The sequence below is a fragment of the Corvus moneduloides genome, chromosome 17 (genome assembly GCF_009650955.1).
Source record: "Corvus moneduloides isolate bCorMon1 chromosome 17, bCorMon1.pri, whole genome shotgun sequence".
In the NCBI taxonomy this organism is placed as follows: Eukaryota; Metazoa; Chordata; class Aves; order Passeriformes; family Corvidae; genus Corvus; species Corvus moneduloides.
Window position 1 is genome coordinate 6,209,928 of NC_045492.1, and position 20,986 is coordinate 6,230,913.

Consider the following 20,986-nt stretch of genomic DNA (forward strand, 5'->3'; position numbering starts at 1 on the left):
AACTCTTTGGGAAGCAGCAGCCACGGCCACTGCCTGGCTGCCAATTCCTCATTTCCTGTGGGGGCTGGAGCTGTGAACACCTCTGTGCTTGCCCCATGGCCATCACTTCTCACAGACAATTCTCCCTCTGTCTGGCAACCGCTTCTCTGCTGATTTATGGCCTTGTTTTTGCTGATAAATCTCAAACTTGTAACATTCAGTTCTCCCCTAGGCTGTCAGGGTGATGCTTGCCCTTGTGTCACCAGTGGGGAGTTTCCCAGGTCAGCCCTGCCTTGTCCCTGTGCTGGCTGTCAGTCCCAGTCAGGCTGCTCCACTGGGATCAGTGGAACACCAGCAGTGTTCTGTAGTTCTGTGCTGCAGAGGGAAAACACCTCTTCCCACTGGCACCAATTCTGCTGGTGTCTGGGCAGCCAACCTGGGAAAGTGGGGGCAGACTTTTATAATGTGTGCCCAACTACACCTGCCTCCACCTGGGTGCTGCAAACCCATGGGCTTTCAGAGACCCAAATTCAGGGGACTCTCCTAGCACAGCTCCATGTCTCCCTATGAAACCACCCTGCAGCTAAAGGTAAAACAAAGGAAGAAGAAACATCCAGGCAGAAAAAACCACCTTCAGTACTTGAAGGCTGTGTCATTTATTCCAACAGTTTATGTAGTTTTATCAAACCATCTTTAACACAAAACATGTCTCCTTAAAGAGAGAAGGGTGTGAGATCCTACCAGAGATCATCTCAGCTAACAGCTTGCAAAGTTAAGCCTGAATGTCAACAGTCAAACCAGCAAAATGTTCCTCCCCTCCCCTTAACAACATCTTGAAGTGTTAAAACCCGATGAAAAAGATGCCTGTGGCTGGTGCTGCTGGGTCTCCAGGTGGGGCTCATCCCCACACAGCTGTGCTTTGGTCCTTTCCTGATGCTAAGCAGCAGCAGCACAGGTGAGTGGTGTTGACATGAGGGCAGCAGGACAGGTCGGGTCCTTTCCCCACTGCCCACCCTGACCCTGACGAGGGGCCACGTGGACAATCCAGAGGCCAGGTCTAAGATGCAGATGAGGGTGAGGCTTAGAAAAACCAATAATCTAAATTTCTAATCTATGGAAACAGAATAAATAATAGTCTAAATCTGCAAAGGAGGAAGGTACCTTGGACAGGAAAATCTGGTGTGTCTATTATTACTGAAACTGTTTTTCCCCTAAGAGGAAATCGCAGCTAAGGCATCTTGAGAATGGCTCATATCACTACAACCACGGCAGTGTTGCTCTAAATCTTTAGGGATGGGGCAGAAGTCTTTTGGAGGTGCCAGTCCTTGCAAGTGTCTTCTGTCTCTCTACACAAACACGGTTCCAGCAGAGGCATTTGACAGAACTTGCTGCTCCAGGTTGGCTTTTGTCCACAGATTCAACAAATGCTTGTTTAATGTTCACAGCAAGGCCCTCCTCCTGCCCAACCCACCCCGTTTTTGCTCTCATGGGGAGGGGCTGCTTTCTTGCCCCTTTGGTCTTGCTCCAGGGTCGTTGTCAGAAGAACTGGCATCTCTTTGGCTTTCTGCAGAAGGGAGGATTGGGAAGAAAGCACAGTTACACCCTGCTGAGGACACAAGCCATTGGTAATTGCTATAGCTGAGTTCATCCAGATTGTCACCTGAAGAGCTATTGTCACCCTCCTGTGACCAGATACTTGGCCCCATCCCTGGGACTGTTCAAGACCAGCTTGGATTGGACTGGGAGGTCGAGTGGAAGGTGCTCCTGCCCATGGCAGATGGTCTTAAAGGTCCATTCCAAACCAAGCCATTTTCTATGATTCTATGATTAAGAGTATTGGGTTCTCCCTTCACATTCCTGGAGTACAAACACTTCTCAACACATCTGGCAATGCTGGGAGGGAGCCTCAGGGCAGGGATGTGCTCTCATCACCCAACTTTCAAGTGCTCCAGAACTGTCTGCCTGACAGCCTGGCAGCTGCCTGAGCTGCTCTCTGTTAGAACAGCTCCAAGTTTTGCTTACTATGGGCCGGTGGATGGACTCACACTGGTATGGTGGTGCTGAAAGAAGTACAGTTGGGGTAATGTATTTTAAAGTGGTTTTATAGTTACAGGTTGTAGGCTAGAGGATTAATACAGCAAAGGGAAAAACTGAGTTTCCCCTCTTCCATGATAGTCTGTGTTGTGTGGCTTATTAGTGGAATGAGAGTGGCAGGTTTGACAGAGGATTCAAGCTCCCCACAGCCAGCTGGCCAGCAGATACTGAGCAGGGTGACATTGCTGCCACATTCGGGCTGAAGGGGAGCATTTGGAGATGGCTGCTGGTGTGAAAGTTATTTCTGTTGTTATTTGAAATACTGCAGAACTATTCAAAGGCTGACTTTTTTACAACCAACCAAAAAAGAAAAAGACAAACCACAACCTGCCCAATACGTGCTTTTTATAAAGCCTAAGGTGTACCTGATGTGTAACTTGCTCTGGAAAGGGTCTTGGTCAGTGCATGCCTTATTTAAGCACCCGTGAGCAAAGGGCCTGGGCTGGAGCGTGCAGAGCTCCTGTGCCAGGAACCAGGGATCATTCAGCTCACTGAAAGCACCCCTTGATCTGGAGAGTCTCCCACTACCTGAGCATCCATGAGCATGAAGGCACTGACTGAAGCAGTGAGGAACGGGATGTTCCTCCTGAGCCTCAGTGCTCCTGGAGACAGCACCGGTCACCTGTGCTGCCACTTCATGCCTGCCCTTCCAGCCTGAGCAGGAGCTGCTGGGCTTACTGGTGTGTGCGTGTGGCAGCTCACCTGCTCCCTCAACAGCGAGGTCACCCATGTCCTCGGTCAGCTTGCGCATGCTGATGGTGGTTGCCTCTCGCTGGATGTCATGGACAGCGTTCCTCCGGCCAGCCCGGTCGCAGGAAATGAAGTCAGTGTAGGTGCTGGACTCTACCTCCATTGCATCTCTATTTGCTTGCAAAACGCTGCAGAGAAAACACAGCTGTGAGGCCCAGCATGCTCGGCATGGCTCAAGTCATGGCTCCCTCCAGGTTAGGTTACTCTCTGGGGTAACATTACAGCCTGAGAAAATAGTCCCTGTAACTCTGCTCCAGTTCTCTGACAGCAGCTACTGAAATGTCAGATATCACCTCTCTCACGTGGGGTGATGTGTGAGGAGACTGTGCTGGGTGACCCCCTGTGCCAGGTGAGGGCAGGTAGGCAGGAAGGATCCATCCCAGCTGCCTGAACTTGTTCTGCCTTCCCACTGCAAAGGCAGACATGGAACTTGTCTCTTGTTTGAGTTTCCAGCCTTCTCCTTTAGGCGCACAAGGTCGCTTGCAGCAGCTTTTCCCTACAGAAAAAGCATTACAGAGAAAGCCCTGCTTCCTCCTCAAAATGGCATGGGAGCTCTGAACACAGGCCAAATTGGCTCACTGCTTGGGGGATGGGGTGGTGATCCAACCTGAATTTGTAATGGGAAATGATGGATACCCATTGGAAAGTTGGGGGAGCAGGGAGTATTTTACAGGTCCAGGGCTTTGGAGCAGTACTGGCCTCCGCTGGCTGTTGAATGTCACTGAAGAAGCGTTGGGCCAGACTACTGGGAGATAAACACCTGTGAAAATCATTCCTTCTGCAAGACATTTGGATCCCTTCACTCCAGACTTGTGCCAGTGCCAAGTGCACAGCACGAAGAAAGGCCCGGAGCGGCCACTTGTCACATGCGAGCTCCGCTGTGAGCCAGCTCTGAGTTCAGCTGATGAATCCTTAAGTTGCTGGGTTTTCATTCTGGCTGCTGGTTTCCCTTGCCAGCGTTTGCACAGCACACGGAGTGCAGGGACCTGGGAACGGTGTTGTGGGGATCCTGGCTCCTGGGCACAGCAAGCACACGCTGCCTCTGCACGGGAAACCTGGAGCTCTCAGTTCCTGCTCCTGTATACTCTGTTTGGCACTTAGTTTGTTTTTCTGCGTGGAATCAAGAGATTAATTGCTGTCTTATCTGTGATTCTGATCACTGTAAAATGTGCCTCTAGCCCTGCTGATGCTGTCAGTGCTTGGAGCAGGTCCCAATTAGAAACGCTCGTGTGCAGTGAAAACAAATTCATGCACATTTAATGCACATTCACTCGCTTTTGTGCCTTGGAGTTAATGACCCACAGAGGAGTTTGCTCAGCTTCCTTTACAAATCCTGCTTGATATTGATTTCCCTGCCAGGGAAATCTGTTGGCAGACCATCAGCCTGAACAGGAATCGCACTCCTCACTCCAATCCCCGATGTTATGGCAGTAGAAAGGAGATGCAGGTGAAGATGCAATAACTGGGATAAAAGAGGTTAGATTCTCTCTGTTCCTGAGCTGAGCAGGGTGCAGTAACCACAAACCCACGGAAACCCAGCATGTTTTGGTAGCCCCAGGGACTCCTCTCCTAGTGCTGGCACCAGCTCACTGGTGGGATGTGGGGCTTGGCCCACCCAGATCTTGCAGGAGATCCTATTTCCCCAAAGTTAACAATTCTTGTGAACACCTGCCTCCTCTACAGACTTGGCATCCATCTAGCTCCTGTTAACAAGCCCTGGGAAAATCTGCATCTTTTGCCCCAGGAGGAGATCCAGCTTCTTTTTCTCCTTTTCCCTCCTTCCATCTCTGGCGTGCCCTTCCTGGGATAAGGCACCCACTCTGGATGCAGCGGGCTGGATGAGCTCAGCAAGCAAAGTGCCTTTTCCGCAGGACAGGACAAGTATCCATCATTCCCAGACAAATCCTCACAGGTCACCGGAGCCCAGACACTGCTGACATTCTACAGCTGCCAGAGAGATGTCATATGGACTTGGGAGGTTTCCCTAGGAGCAATCCAGACAAGCCCGGGTCCATCTCGAACCAGTGAGGCTATTCCAGAGCTGATATGCCCCAGAGTCCTGCTGCCCTTGTACTAGGGGCAGGACCATCTGCTTTCTAGGATGGACTCCCCAAACTGGGGAGCAGGAGCCAGCCCCTGGGATGCAGCGTTTTCCCGCTGCCCCTTGATGTAGCTGCCAACGCTAGTGGCAGTGCCAAGTACGTAAGTTTCCTCTCACACGGACCCTGATTCAAAATAGCAGGCACCAAGTGTGCGGGTCTGGGTGCCGGCTCGGTGGCCGGGAGATGGCGTATGTGATTTATCTGTTTCCGTGGCTGGGAGGGTTCCTGCCTTCCGCTCTCCATGCAAAGAGCTGGAGACAGGCACATTTAACAGCAAAGCCTTCATATGTGTGCAATTCCTCCGGGATTTTCAAGGTGGGTGGCTCTCAAAAATCTTGCAGGCAGATCCCTCCCCGCTGGCAGAGAGATTCCAGCCTCTGCCTCTGGGAAGTCGTTGGGCTGAGAGGGTGATGGGAGCAGCTGCCTCAATTTTGATAGAAAAACCTGATTTTTCCAACAGCATTTCCGTGCTTCGAGGCACAGAACCCACAGTTCTGTGGGGTTTTACTCAGTGACTGCTTTTAACATCTTTCAGGACTGCAAAGGAACCACCTTCCCTCTTGCCACATAGTTCAACCTGAAACTGTCACCTGGAGAGTCATTTCGGGGTGGCAGGGGGTGCAAAGGGAGGTGCATCACCCGCTGGCTCCCCACCTTTGTATTTTCATTCTCCCGTGGACTGGCAGGATATGGGCCTGCTCTTGCCAGGCACTGCAGGCGTTATCCCACGGCACACACATACAATGTGCAAAGGTTTGTAGGGCGCTTCAAAGAGGTGATTCAGCTCGTCCCCAGAGGGTCCTTTCCTGCCCTCCCTTTCCTCCCTGCTGCTGATGGTAACAGAAGCAGTCCCTGTGCCCTCAGCACAGTGTGCCAGCCCACAGGGATGGGGCAGGAAGGCTGGGATCTGCTGCCTCTTGCACATTCCTCAAAAGTTTGCTGCTTGGGGGGAGGCTGTGTCCCCTCTGCCATGGGGAAGTGGTGCTGCCTGTCCCGGGGCAGCTGGCCACAAGTGAAGAAGCCCCTCACAAGCTGCCACTGACACCAGGTATGTCCCCAGAGCTGCCCCTGGATCTGCCAAGCCTGCTGTTTTGGTTTGGACTTATTTTTCTGTAGTGTCTTGTGAGTACTAAAAAATCTGAGCTGTAATAGTCTTGGCTTTGCTGGTGGGGACTTGGCTTCCAGAGAGGTTTTGCTGTCGGATTGCAACTGGGCTTGTCGGCATTTTCCAGGGAAATCACCCAGCAGCTGACAGAGCAGCTGGCTCCGCTCTGGGGGCTGCAGCTAAACCAGCCCTACTCATTCTGGGACTGAGTTTTGCCCATTTAGAAGGTGGGTGCTGAAAAATTAAAGGGTTAAATGTTTCCTCTGCCTTTTGGTAGAATAAACGGAGGCATTTCTTTTGGGTCAGCTCCATGCTCCATTCGGTCCCACTGACAAGCCTGCATTTGATTCCTGTGTCCCCCCTGCCTGCTTCACAGCACAGATCCCAGGGACTACAGCAAACAGTTACTGCAAACAACGTAAGGGTGGCAGAGAAGCGACCTGGGCACACCTGGCAGGTCACCCCCAGCACAGCACTCTGCGATCCCAGCCAGTGTCCAGGGCTGATCCCTGGGATCGGGTGGATGCTACAGTCACAGCCAGCCCTGACTCCAGTTTCAAGGAAACCCTTCACACGAAACTGCATCTGTCCCTCATCTAGGTTAAACATTTCATGGCTAGGAAGGGCTATTTTTGGGTGCTGGTGCTGGCTATCAGCAGGCTGGGCTGAACTCAGCCATTTCCCCCCTGCCTGCTTTGTGCCTCCTGCTCTGCCCTTTAACCTTTTGCCTTTCTCAGTGTTCTTCTCTCTTCCTAAGGCCCCCTTCTCTGCACAGATCCGTGAGGCATGAGGCAGCTTAGGCCCCTGCTTGGACACCCTTGTGCCTTCAGGCAGCCAGCACAGCCCTGCCCTCCGTGCTGTCCCTGGGACACCTGAGGCAGGGAGTCCTGTACCTCAGCCTTTCCTGTGCCTGCTGCAGGCAATTCCTGGCATCAGGAGCCCTGACAGAGTCCCGTTTTGAGGTGCTGCAGCCCAGCTTTGGCCTCACGCTGTCCATTGCCAGGGGCAGTTGGGACCAACAGCTGCAGGTTTCAGTTGGAGACGGCGCCCTCATCCCACAGCCCAGCCCAGGACACGCTCTCCCTCCTGCTTGGTGGATTTAACCAGTGGATTTAGCACTCTCCAAACTTCTGGAGTTGTAAAGCCCTGAAGCCAACAAAACCATGCCATGTTTCTGGGGCAAAATTCCAAAGTTCTGCTTGGGAACAGGGATGTGACCCTTTTTTCTGCTCAGGCATCACATCCCACCAGCAAGGCATGAAGTGGTGCAGTCTCCTTGGAGCTCTCCATATTGTGCAGTGCCCCTTGCCCTTTCATTCCAGGGTACAGGACTATTATTAGACCTCTCCTGCCGGGGCCGGATCCATAACAACAGCAAAACATACTCAGCAGCCCTGCTGGGCTTTTAAAATATTTACAGTGTAGGATGGTTTACTAAAGAGGGGGGTCTGGTAGAGCACAGAGACGGAAGCACCGGGATTTCTGTGCTCCCTGTGGGTTTGCTGTGAGGTTTCCCGCTGGGAGAGTCACATCCAGTGAGGAGAAAAAAATATCCCGTAGGGCTGAGGCCAGCACTTGAGGTCAGGGGGTTTCCACCAACAGTCTGACAACCTCCAGCTGGAATTTCAGCAAATTTTCCATTGGGTCTTGTCTGGGAACATGCGTGAGGGGCTGTACATCAAAGAAGAAGGGCTCTTTAACAGTGTTGTTTGGGTATTTTTAGACCTGTGATTGTGCCGTAAAGGCCTCATTATGTCTCATGACCCCCATGCACTAAAGCTCAGATCCATGGCCAGAAATTGAGCTGAAGATGCAGCTGAGGATGAAGATGCTCCTGTTGGGAGCCCAGCCTGGCTGCAACAAGCTGTGTATGGTTGGTGACAGGGTCCACACCAAAGTCAGAGCTCCCCCTCTCTTCTTGGCTCTGTGTTCTTCACAACGTGGTGGTGGTGAGTCTGACTGGCCAGAATTGATGTGCTCTGAACTGCTGAGCTCTGAGCTTCCTGGCTTGGTGAGAAAACAGCAGGACCACGGCAGCAGCCTGATCTCCTACCAAGGCACGTGTGTCCATCTCATGTGCTGAGCAGCTTCTTTCCAGGTGAGAATAGCATGGAAAAGCCTCACCAGACTCCAGTGATGAAGAGATATCAAGTTGGGTATGGCACATTGGCATTTATGCAAGGTTTTAACTGTGGGATTCCTTGTAATAACTCTGGACCCTCTGGCTCTTACACTGAATAGGATACATTCAGCCAGGACAGACATCACGGCTGCTCCAGCCACTGCAGTGGTTTTGCAGGAACAGAGTTTCCAGCATTCTCTAGGACTTGCTGGAAAATTTAATTCCTTTAGGAGGAGAGTAGATACAGCTGAGGTTCAGTGTCCACAAATAGATCCCTTCTTTTCATTTGGCCTGGTTTTACAGTATAAAGATCATTTAATGCCTGTAGAACTAATAACTAATTGCTTAGCCCCATGTTTAAGATAAGACTTAGACTGACTCCTCTATGACTTCACGAACCTTGTATGCAGCTCTGCCAAGCTCCCCAAACTCCTTCCCCTCCCTCCTGGCCTTCAGCACATCCTCATGGCCCCCCCACTGCAGAGTCCTCACTGTTGCAAGGCCCCTCCTGCTGTCCCACATCCTCACAGCCACTGCCTGGCTTCCCACTGATGTAAGAAATGGCCCAGCCGGATTTCAAAATCCCAGCCAACCCTCGGTGTCGGGGTAGGGCGAGTCCTTGTGTGCTCTGCTCTGATCCCCAGGGGAGAGGGGGAGCTTGAGGGAGGCAGGAGGGCATTGCTCAGCCCCACTGGCATCCTGTTAGCGTCAGGATGCGTGGGTGATGGTGGGAGGGAGCTCCCTGTCCGTCTGTCCATCCATCCATCCTTCCATCTGCCAGAAGGGTGCCCAGTGCTCAGCTCTGGCCACGCAGTGCTGCCAGCCTGCATCCCCATGCCTGAAGCAGGCAGCACCCCTCTGTCAGTCCCCACAAGGCACAGGTGCTGAGAAGCTGCTCCAAAAATCCTCCAGCACGGGAAGAATCACAGTTCGATGGAGCCGCTCTGCTCCTCCCTCCCCCCACTACTGAGCCTCGATGTAGCTTAAGCCTCTTCTGCAGCTTCTCACTAAGTTGATTAACGGAAATAATTGGTCTCTCTGTGCATCTGGAGACAGTTGCCGTGACAGCAGCTGTATTTTTGTTTTGTTCCCAGGTCGAGCTTGTTTTTCACATCTCTCGGCTTCAAGGTGCTAATGAATCAGGGTACTCTGCTTTGTCCCCACGTCCAAAAGACACATGTCCCTCTGAGGGATGGGTGACAGCATGGATAAGCCACGCTCAGCCCCAGCAGGCCCTAGGACATGGCAGGCTGGCACCTTTCTCCCTGCCCATTTTTCACCCCCTCAAGCCAGGCTCACACTGGATGGACACAGCACTGTGGCTTTTGCATGGCAGAGAGAAGAGAGCCAAATTGCTTGTGTTCACCCAGAGCAGCCATGAGCACTCACAGGACCCTCTGTCCCCTTTCAAAGCTGTAAGGACTCTGGGGTTATGAGTCCCTTCTCCATTACTTTTATTTTCTCACAACTTCGTACTTATTTCTCTTTATGTGTCAACATATTTTTACATGAACAACTGTGTGGAGGATCTGCTAGTGCCTGAACTTGCAAAGCAGACACACCACAGACCAGTGACCCTTCAGCTACAGAAATCCCACAGCTGCTGGGGCAGGCATGGCCCATGTATTCTCCCTGCTTGTGATATGCAGTCACCCTACCACACCTGGGCCACAGGGTGAATTCCTGTGCAATGGGGATTCCCTTCAGGCTTGGGTTCCTTGCCTTCCTCCAGATTGTTCATGAAGAAAAGTCCCAATGGATTCCACCTCAAAGGCTGGAAACCCCCCAGTAGCCCCACAGCTTTTCTGATCACACCAAGGCACTGACCTCTGAGTGAACATCACCTCTAAAACCTGAATTCCTGGCTCAGGGATGCTCGACCTCAGCACAAGCTCCCCAATACGTTGGAGGCTTCCCTGGGTAAGGAGAAGTCAAACAAGTGCTGAGGAGATGCAGCTGGGGCTATTTTCTAGCACGGCTGCCCTTGTCACATATAAGAGGAAGGTGAAGCTACAGCAGCCCTTGATGGTATAGCTCTCTTTCTGGGTTAAGGGAGACCTCTCTACAAGGACAGAGGTAAACAAGGATGAGTCTTTATTCTTATGCCTAGAAGGAAACAGAGCTACTTAGTCCAGCTCTTCTTTGTCATCTGAGGAGCTGAGCCCTGCTGCTCTGGGAAAGCAGCGCTTGCGTGGCTGGGAAGGGGAGCTGAGCTTGAAAGAGGAGTTGTGAGGGCTGTAACTGGGCAGGTTTGGCTGCTGCTGTTGAGGAGGCTTTGCTTGGGGAGGCTCTGCTCAGCACAGGGTGCAGGAAGCTGAGAGCCACCTGCCTTGGCTCTGCCTCACTGAGGCTTGCACAATCCCATAGGAATTTGCATCCAGCATCCAAAGAGTCCTCCTGACTCAGAGCTGTGTAAGGGGCTGAGCGAAAGGCTGTGATGCCTCCTGAGGTGCAAGATCCCTGGCAGCTCCCAGTGGTGCCTAAAAATAACCAGGGCACCTCTTAAGAGTGTCAGCACAGAACGAAGCTGGTTAGCAAAACCAGGCTTAGCTCTGCTCCCTGGAGCTGGCTGCCCTGTCTGTCTGCTCCACTGCACAGAAAGGCACCACTGGGACCCCCACCCTGGGCCAGGGGCAGTGCTTGCTGAGAAAGGGGTTTGGGGAAAATCTGTCTTTGGTGGCTGGGATGGTGCTATTGGTGTTAGCCCTACAACAGAAAAGGAAGGTGTTGGGGTTCAGAACAGGCTGCCAGCGAGGGGTGGCTCCACGGCTTCTGTTACCCAATGGAATCAGGAGCCCCTTTGGCTGTGCTACCCTGCTGGGACCCCCACCTGGGCAGGGAGAGCTCTGCAGGCCTGCACACCTCCTTGGCTGAAGATTTCTGTGACAGATGTATTTCATTTCCTTATAGCTGTGTTAGGGGACAGCAGCTCCTGATCCTTCCTGCAGGCAGGGTAAGTCTCTCTGCCTAAGTCCCTGGGGATGTGACATCTAAACCTGAGCTGAAGAGGAGACATGACTGTAATGCTACCCTGGGGATGCTCAGTGATCACTGCCAGCTCTAGTCTTAGGAAAGGGAAAGCTCCTAATAAAATCAATTGCCAAGTATTTTATTGCCTGTTGAAGTGCAGCTGGGGCATAGAAGGACACGGGGTGTCTCCAACATGCGTAGGGACCATGCTGGACCTGAGATGAACTGGTCTGAGTGACCTGCAAGAGGAGGGATGTCTGTGTGCACCAAAGAGTCCTGAGATCCTGTACTGCAGACCTCACACAAAACAGCCCTGGCAGCTCTGTGCAAGGGAAAGCAGTGATCTGAGGACAGAGGGGATGTTCTGAGTGCAGGAGCCACAGGAGCAGAACCACAGAGAGGACTTGCCATTTATGCAGGAGCCACGGAAGGTTAAGCTTTGGGGGTTCCCTGGACGTTGCTGGGCTGACTCTACACGCAGAACAGAACTCGCTTACATCGTTGTGTACAGGCAACCAACATTCCCGTGCAAAGCATGTGGGCAGCCTTTAGCAGGATTTGCACAGCACATCCCCATCGCTGGCAGGGAGAGGCTGTGGAGCACAACTGGCACTGGGGGCTGCCTTGGAGTCAGAGCTGGAACATGGCTTGGTACAAGGACATGGCTGTGAGGTGTGGATAATACAGCAGGAAAGTCATTATGGCAGAATTGTTGGCATTTTTTTCCTCTTAGCGGCTTTCTAGCATCTAGTAATCCAGAATACAGAGGGAGGTCAAGTGACTCAATGCTACAGGAAGGAAAAAACCCATTTCTGTTTGTAATATTTCCCTGTGAATAAAAGCTTTATCAGCCATAGTGTAAGTCCCTACCTGATTTAGAGGACTTTCCTTCTGGACATGACTTCAAACACGCTTCATGCACAGCAGGACAACAGCTTCTGGGAAAGAAGAAGGAAAAAAAGTAAGAAAACATTATCTGTGCTTGTTTTGGGAAGCATAAGGCTCAGCTGCTCTTCCCACTCTCTGTGACCAGGATAGCAGAGGGCTGGCAGGGCTCTGCCCAGCAGACTCAGATGGAGCCTGGCTTGGTGGAGACACCACCAGCACAAGGGCTGTGGAATGGTGTGTTCATGTGGCACCTCCTCAGGAGGGTTTGTGCTAATAGACTTGGACTGTTGTGTTAAAGTACATGGAAAGGCCAGCTGGGCTGCACAGAGAAGTCCTCTTTGGTTTTGCTTCTTTCTTTGCCCTCTCACAGGTGCTGGGAGAACTGAGGCAACTCATGTCCTGACCTGCACTGCAGGGACCAGCAGCTGCCTCCAGAGTATAAATGAATATTGGTTTGCAGCTCTGCTGCCCTTTAAAGAAGTGAAACTCCCATATCAGCTTCTCTGAGGTGAAAGGGGAACTTTAATCTAGTTCTGTTTGCCTTGCTGGGTCTGTGTCCAGCTCCTTGGGTCTGTGCTGTTTGTGCACAGCTGAGCCTCCTCCTGCTGTCCCCAAGCCCTGCTCAAAGACATTTCCTCTGTGGCCTCAACATCTGTGGGTGCTTTGCAATCCCCTGACCTGCAGAGCCCAGCCAACAGGACACTTGCTTATTTTAGCAGCTGTTTCAGCTTTCTGACTATTTTGGAACATCATGGACTGTGTTTTTCCCTTTGTCCCAGGGATAAATGTTAGCAGAACAGAAATCAAGAGATGAGCCACTTAACCATATAAGCAGCAGCTCATCCAGCAATTCATCTGTCTGGTCCATCTGGGTTAAGTATGACTGTGACTGGAACCATTTCCTATCATTTTCCAAACTGGGACAGATCTACAGCCTTTCTCTTTATTTTTTTGACCCACTTTCAAAACTTTGTAGTTGAAGCTGACTACTTGCTGGCTCTGGCCCTGCTTCAAGGACAGGGCACTTGCTGCTTTTATGTGTCAGTTTGCCCATCTGTTAAATGGAGCTATTAATACTCCCTCCCCCTGTTAGATGCTTCAAATATTTTAAAACACTTTCAGCTCTGCAGATGACAGGCTTGCAGAAGTGGAAAATGCTAATTATGATCATGACAGGAGCTAAACAAAGACACAGGGATTTAACAATAAACTTTTGTTAGTCTTAACCCCATTTATAGCAAAGTGCTTACTGGAAACACTGGACCGGAAAAGAAACAGTATTCCCACAACTCTGGGAATATGCATTGCCCTTTTTGGGCACCAAGCAGGCAAACAAAAGCAGGAAGGAAGAAACCCAGCTTTGGGAATCCACAAGTCTTTATTTTCCTCCTTTGCCTTCCTGCCCTGGCTTGCATGTTACACTGCCCAAACAGCTAAACCTCCAGCACTTCAGCAGTGTTGCAAAACATCTCAAAACACGTGGGCCTCTGCCAAGAGAGGCTTAAAGTAAACTGGAGCAATGATGCTCTGAAGTAGAAGTTATCACTGAGCAGCCTTGTTTGTGATGGGACATGAGGGGAAACCCCCATTTTCTCTCTCAAAAAAGAGCTGATTTTGGAGACAAAAACTCTTTAGCAGCTGGTATTGGCTTTCTAACCCTGCAGGCCTGGCTCTGGCTAGGTGTTTCTCCCCACAGCCCTTGCTTGGGCATCTGGAGTCTGCAGATTTGAAGCTGCCCCTCTTGTTCCATCCATAAAGGCTCATCCTCTTCTGGCTCACTTGGTCCTGCTGCTCCCAGGGTGACGGGCAGAGCTCCAGAGGCCCCTCAGCACAAAGGCCAGGCTGTTTGGAATGGTGGTACATGGATTGGTCCACCTCAGGATGGGCTACACTGACTTTGTTTTGTTGTCTAGTTCTGTAACCCATCAAGGTTCATTGGCTAGATAAACATCCACACCCCATCAGGAATGAATTACAAGGGCACCAGCATAAAATTATAGAATCAATTAGACTGAAAAAGACCTTTAAGGTCATCAAGTCCACCACTAAGCCATGTCCCCAAGTGCCACATCCAGGCATTTTTTTAATATTTCCTGGGATAGTGACTCCAGCAGTTCCCTGGGCAGCCTGTTTCAGTGTTTGATAACCCTTTGGGTGAAGAAATTTTTCCTAATATTCAACCTAAACCTTCCCTGTTGCAACTTAAGATCATTTCTCTTGTCCCATCTGATGTTTGAGGTTCAGATTCCCTCCATGGTGACCAGCTGTTACCCAAAAGGAGCAAACATATAAAATAACCTTAGTCCTCTCAGCATTGCTTCAAGATGAATGTATGTTCCAGAAAAACACACCCCAGAATGTTTTTTTGGCAGAATTCAAGACTATTCTACACAACAGCTGTTACGGTGCTGCTTTGATCCAGAGAGGAAATCCTTCCTGGTTTCAAGCAAGATGATGGCAGCAGGGAGAAGGTTGTTCTTGCATCTCTTGGCTGCTGGGTAAACAACAGGCTGCATGCATGGCTGATCAGGACAGCAGCCTGGTCCTCCCAGAGCAGCCAGACTGCCTCATTCAGTGCCCTGTCTCCAGCAGCAGCTGGCAACCTCGGCTTCAGAGGTACAAGAAAACCTCTAATTGTACTGGAATGCTTTTCATAAGTCACTAATGACTCTGAAACAGGAGGTGTTACAATCCTTACAATGCAATATCCTCTTAATCATACCCAGAATTGTTTTGTTACCAAGATAACTACCTGATATCCATTAAAATGCCTTCAGAGCTCTTTGTTCCACGGATATCTCATGGCAGTGAGCACCACAGATTAATTACACTTTGTGGAAGCAGTAACTCCAGTAAAGTTGGTGACGCTCTGGTGGGGATATGTTTGGCTTATTACATCACTGCAAATATCAACAGAAATGGCATTTCGGCGCCCGACAGGGAGTTCCCCAGGCAGTGGCTTGTGACTGGCACTGTGCCTGCATGGAAGAGCTGTGCAAAGAGCACCTGGCCTCTCTGGGCTCTCCTGGGAAGGGAAGTGCTGGGGAACTTGCTGTGGAAACCAGAAATGAGTGGTGTAAAGTACATACTCCCTTAGGCTCGAAGCGAGTGAGAGTTTTGAAGTGGGGCCCAGGCAGTTCATAGTCCAACTGCTGCTCTTCCTGCTTTGTGCTGCAGGTGCCAGCCGAGGCCTGGAGCCATCTCAGCCTCTCTAACTGCCATCATGAGGAGCCTGGGACAAGGCCCATGGAACACCTGAACCTTCTCTTCTCCCTGGCTGGTGCTGGCAACCCTGGGGAGCGGCTTCCCTTATGACTTGTCCTTTTCTAGTCATGAGCAAGACAGCTAGAAGCAGTGGGCTTTCTTCCCCTCTCATCCTCTCTAAAATGGGTGTTGTGATGGAAAATTTATTTTTTGGATCAGTCTGTATAAACAGCTTTGATGACACAGAGGAAACCCCTAAGAGTGTGGAGAAACAACTGGAATGTGAAAACGGGAGAGATCAGAACAGGGTGACACAGGCAAATAAAAAGCCAGGTTGAAGCTTCTGCTGTTCCTTATGGATGTGCAGATTCGTCCCCCATTCTGCCACAGACCTGTGTGAGCCCAGGGAAATCATCTGCTTTGTGTGAGGCCCATGTAAAATAGGAATGATGCTGGTGCTTGGGTGCCCAGACAGGCTGGAGGCATTAATGCACAGCAGTGTGCCGCAGAAACTGGTTCTGAAATGTGGAAGATCAGGAAATGTTAGCAGCTTGGAAAACGTTTTCCATAGTTATTTTGGGTGGCAAGGTTGTGTCCCTGTGGGTATTCCTCTGAGAGGGATCAAAAGAACATTGATTTTTCTTTGGAATAAGAGGAAAAAGCAAAACTCCCCATCCTAGCTCATCATGTGCCTGTACACCCCTCAGGATCAGCCACTGGCTACAGAAGTGCCAGGTGGTCAGAACATGCACAGCTGTGAACATTCCTGGGTTTCATCTCCTCATGACCAAGCTGCCTGTGTACTGTAGTTAATGGTCTCCAGTTCTCTGAGGCATCTGAGTCTACACTCTGTGGAAAGTGTCCCCCAAAACGACAGCATAGGCTGCTCACACCCATGTGAAACTCTGCCTGAAGGACTCAGTGCTCTGTTCTGTGCCTGAGGGTAGATGAAGCTCTATTGGTATATCCATGTTTATAAATGGCCATTTAACCTACATCTGCACTATAAACAAATACAGCCATTGAGGATCTCTTCATGCATCCCGCTTTCCTAAACACCACCCCTCACAAGAGCTGAAAGGTGGCAATTTCTCTGTTGGGTGGCCACACATTAGCATGGTGGCTCTTTCCAGGCAAGAGTCTCTGAAGCCAAGCATTGCTCCACAGTAACCAAGCCAGGCACGCCGAGCAAACAGCCCAGAGCTCGAGGGGCTGTCACCATCTGAGAGTTTCAGCCACCCAGTCAAGCCGTACCCACTCCGCAAATCCCCCTTCACCCTCACACTGCAGCAGCATCCCCGCTGCAGCTGCCTCGTGCTCGCTGACCCCAGCCTGTCCTCCTCCTAGTTTGAGTCACCAGCACAGCCACCCAGGGCATTGCCTCTGGGTTCACAGCTATACTTGGCTCTTGATCTGCAGAACCATTTACCCCTTCCAAGCAAAGGAAATTTCCCAAAGACGCCTTTGGGGCCAAGGCATTGCATGCATGTGAAAGCTCCCCACCACGGCTCGCTACCAGCTGCTTAGGGGAATCCAGAGAGAGGAAAGACACACAGCTTCGAGGTGGAGGAATTTGCAAAGCCTCCTGAGAATACCACCACACAGCAGTTCTTTTTTTATCACGAGTCTTTGCCTTTTCAAACATTTGCTTGGAAAGCCGGATGCCAGCAAGTCTCTGAGCCTGCTTCTGCTGCCACGCTCTGAAAGCTCTGCTCGTGCCCGCAGTTCCGAGGGGAGTCCCGGGCAGCCCTACGGCTCCTGACATCCCAAGGGATGGATTCCCACCACGGCCCCGCACTGACGGACTGCCGGGTGCCTGTCCCATTCCCGTGCGAGCACAGAGCAACCCCCAAGCTGTAAGGGATTCCCTCCGGCAAATCGCTCAGAATAAACGGACACATGTTGGAAATGAGGCCAGAAATCCCCACGGGGGTCACTGATCCGCGGTCGTCTGTGATTTCTATCCTCTGAGTCTGCTCTCCCTGCTACCCCTTTGCGGCGAGCGCTGAACCGCGTTATTTCCCAAGCGAAACAGCAGCCACGTCCCTGCCATCAGCCTGCGAGCGGCTGCTCTCTCCCAGCAGCAGAAAAACCGGGATGCAGCTCTGCCGTTTCAGCCCCCGGTTTGCCGGCAGCAAAACCCTCGCTGTTCGCAGTCGGTTGGGTAAAAGTTCACCATCTCTCCGAACAAACCCCTGCCTCGTGGCACGGCTGTGGGCAGGAGAAGAGCCCCTGGCTGCACTCCCAGGCAGGCGTCCTTGTCAACCACCACCCCAGCCCCTCGCCAGGCTCTTGCCCCCACTACAGCGAGCACAGCCCTACTTACAGCCCTGGCTCCCGCCGCTTCTCAGCTCCCAAGTCCTGTGGTCCCGCCGCTGAGGAAGGAGTCGAAGCTGGATTACACCCTCCTGGCGTCTCTGCCCGCTGTGGCGAGCAGCCAGGCTGCCCGGGAGAGCCGCGGCCACTTTCAGACTTGCAGTTTCCTTCTACTGGGAGCTGCTAAATGAAGTTGCACTTGTGGGGCCCAAGGGGCGTGTTCTCCTCCTCTCGAGTCAGTCCCTGCCTGCTGTAATCCAATGCTCTGCCCGATGATGTCAAGCAACTCCCGCTTGGCTCCTACCTTACAGTCGGCAGGAGGGATCCGTTTCCTTTTCACAGGGATCTTTGTTTAGCTTCGGTTTGTAACCCCATCCCCCGGCAGCTGCATGTGCCCGAGCATCCTCCCTTCGGTGCTCAGCGCTGGGGCTTCTGCTGCCGGGCGCTCCCTCCTGCCTGCAGCTCCCCCAGGATTCTCTGGCATATTGCTCGGATTCACATCTCACCTGCATCCCACCGTTTATCCTCTCCACCACTGCCTGGCCAAAGACACCACCACCCCCCTGAGCAGCCTGAGCTATCCTGCCAGGTGTAGCACTGGGAAAGTGCCTCCCAAGAAAAACCCAGCTTTGTGTTGTATTGGAGTGCTTCTTGCTCCACTGACTCCCATGGAGTAAACCCCAGGAGTACTGCAGCTCATCTGCCCCTGTATGCCAGCTGTATTTGGGGGTGAAGTGCAGAGCTAGCTGGTGACAGCACCTGGATTTAAGGGGGAAGGTGCTAAGGCAGTATCACATATAAAACACATGCCTTTGTGGCCACCCTGCTGTGTGAAGCACACCCTGGGAACTCTCAGTGAGCTTGAGGTCACTAGAGAAGAAGAGAAAATTTTGGATGTTCTTGGTACCACACGGTACCACATGGACCGAGGAATGTCCCTCTGGCTGGCATCCCCTCCTGGTGTCCCTTCAGCCTTGCAGATCCCACCGTGTGGCTGAAACCAATCAATCAAGGTGGTTGCAGTCATCCCCTGGGCCCGTGCTCCTGCCTGGCCCCACCAGTGTGGAGGGAAGGTGTGTGAGCACACAGGAGTGTACATAGTGCTGCCTGCTCCTGCCTGAACGCTCAGACTGGAACAGGGCTCATTAGTGGTAATTGCTTTGTTGAGAGAGTGAAAGGTTTGCTCCATCCCTGCTGTAAGAACACTCAGGTCCTCAACTCAACTGGGGAGCACAAAGGGTGTTTGCCAAGAAACGGATCCAATCCCCACTCGAGCTAGGTGAGTTTTTGTTTCAGGTTGCATGCAAAGTGAGTGGTGTGAGCCAGGAGCACTTTCCCAACCCACTGTCTTGCTGAGCACCAGACAGGCACTTCTCTGCATTGCTGCAGCTCTCCCATGACAGATGGGACCCAGAGCCACTCAGTGCCAGGTGAAGAGCACCAGCCTCTCCTCCCACCTTGGCACCACCTTGCACACTTGGAACTTTTCCACCTCTGCTGCCATCACCACCTCCAGACATACTCTGTGTGTGCCCAAAAACATGAAGGTTGCTGTGAAAGATACCCACAGGATCACAGGAAGAGATAAAAACACCAACAACAGCAGCAAGCAGCACAGGAAACACCCTGATGACAATAGTGAGGCATAGATGAAGGGGAGTGGACCTCAACAGAGCAAAACATATCCATGCTCAGTGCATCCCTAAGCCAACCTCGTGCAGCCTTCTGATTCAATTCAGTTTTAGTTCAAAAACAGCCCCAGGAAGCCCATTTGATTTCCTGAGATGCATTACCTGGCAGAACTCATCTCTCTCCAGCCGTTTTGAGTCACACGTTGCTGCTGCTCACCCAAAAGTAGCAGTAAGGGATTCATCACAATGTCCTGCCTGTCTTCATGAGATGCCAGGGAGGGAGGATGGCTCTGCTGTGCCGAGGGACAGCACAGCCTCAGGAGACTGCAGTTTTCCCTTTACTCCAGCTTATATTTGAAAAGGATCCAGAAGGTTACAGCTTCACACTAACACTTGGACTGCAGGGTTTGGAGGCCAAGTCTGGTAAGGATGCAAGTGCTACACCAGTTACCCAGGCATTTCCTTGGCAGAGTGTGGCCAGTACCATTACAGAACAAAGAACAAAGAACAGTGGCAACAGCCAAGTACTTTAGAAAGCCAGGAGCTCAGAATATGTACTTCTAAAATAAGACATGTCTTGTCTTGCTCAAAGCTCCCAGTCCTGTGTGTGGTCCTGGAAACAAACCCCCCAAAGGACTCACCACAAAGTCCATCCTTTTCTGCACACACTTGTGAGCCCTTACAGTGACTTTCTCATCAAACATCATCCTCTAAAGGGACTTGTCAGACATTTTCCATCAAAACTCTTTTTAAGTAAAAAAATGCAGTTTAAGTTTTTCTACAGACTGTATTTTTTTTTTTTTCCAAGGGTGGCAACCCCAAGATGCCAAAAAGTTTGCCTGAAATCTTCACGTATTAGGAAAAAAATGCATGGCTTTCAATGTATTCAGTCTTCCTGTTCTTAAGCAAAAGCTGACATTTTACGGTAATACACCCTAACTTCTAGCTGAAGCTCATGCTCACCATCTCTTGTCCTGTTGCTTTGTCCACCGTAAGACATTCATCCGGAGGTGATGGGCAGCTGTTAGAGCTGCCTGGCGTGGCTCGCCCTCTGTGACGGATGGTGTCACAGCCTTGAGCTGACTGACTCAGCTGCAGCCACAGTCAGCCTTTAGTGGCTCCTACTTTACTCACACGTTTGTCTTTGGTGAGGTTGTTGCTGCCTGTTGTATCCATCTGCCTCATCCTCTGCTGTCCTGTATAGTCTAGGATCGATGGTGATGCCATTACCACTCTGGACAGCTGGAGGTTTGGCTCTGCTGCTTTTGACCTTGCAGCTGGCCTGCAGTGAACTGTGAATTTTTTAGTTTTGTGCCACAGAGCGGGATGCAGAGAGCAATGCCACAGGGGAAAGGATGGTCTTGTGATGGCTGGCAGCCCATGCTGTGGGTGCCACCTTCGCTACTCTGGTGCCACACGGTATGGGAGAGCACGACTCAGAGAAGAGCAAGAAGCTTCCCTGCAGATTGACTGTCAACCTTTAGCTGGAGGAGGGACAAAACTGAACCAATCTTAGAGGGCAAATGTCAAAATGAGGTGAGAGTATCCCCATATCCCCAAGGGTGCTAATGTAAAGGAGCCCAGCCCTGGAGCAGCACCACCGTGCTGGACTGCACGCTGCCTGCTCCGGCAAGGAACACCACCAGCACAAAGGACCCTCCAGGAAGCTCTGGAGCCCAAGGAGACAAGCTGTCACTTCAGAAGGGTCTGACCTGCCTCTGACCCGAATGTTTTTGCAGCCTAAGCCTCGCTTCCCTGAGAAGCCCGTGCTGCCAGGGTTAGAGCAGCGCTGTGGCAGCCACTGGTGCAGCATGCAGCCTCCTCA

General features: G+C 51.6%; 1 protein-coding gene across 2 annotated transcripts; it reads right to left on the reverse strand.

Moving 5' to 3' along the window:
* Positions 1-591: 591 nt before the first annotated feature.
* On the reverse strand, positions 592-17,772 carry PKIG (cAMP-dependent protein kinase inhibitor gamma). Of its 2 annotated transcripts, none has more exons than XM_032127037.1 (4): positions 17,541-17,772; positions 11,993-12,057; positions 2,776-2,951; positions 592-1,543 (listed from the first exon to the last, which is right to left on the reverse strand). In XM_032127037.1, exons 3-4 carry the CDS (start codon positions 2,924-2,926, stop codon positions 1,464-1,466), a joined length of 231 nt encoding a protein of 76 aa, XP_031982928.1. In that variant the 5' UTR covers positions 2,927-2,951; positions 11,993-12,057; positions 17,541-17,772; the 3' UTR covers positions 592-1,463. The 2 variants fall into 2 exon arrangements, with proteins under 2 accessions (XP_031982928.1, XP_031982927.1); XM_032127036.1 differs by having other exon boundaries at positions 11,993-12,060.
* Between the last annotated feature and the right edge of the window lie 3,214 nt (positions 17,773-20,986).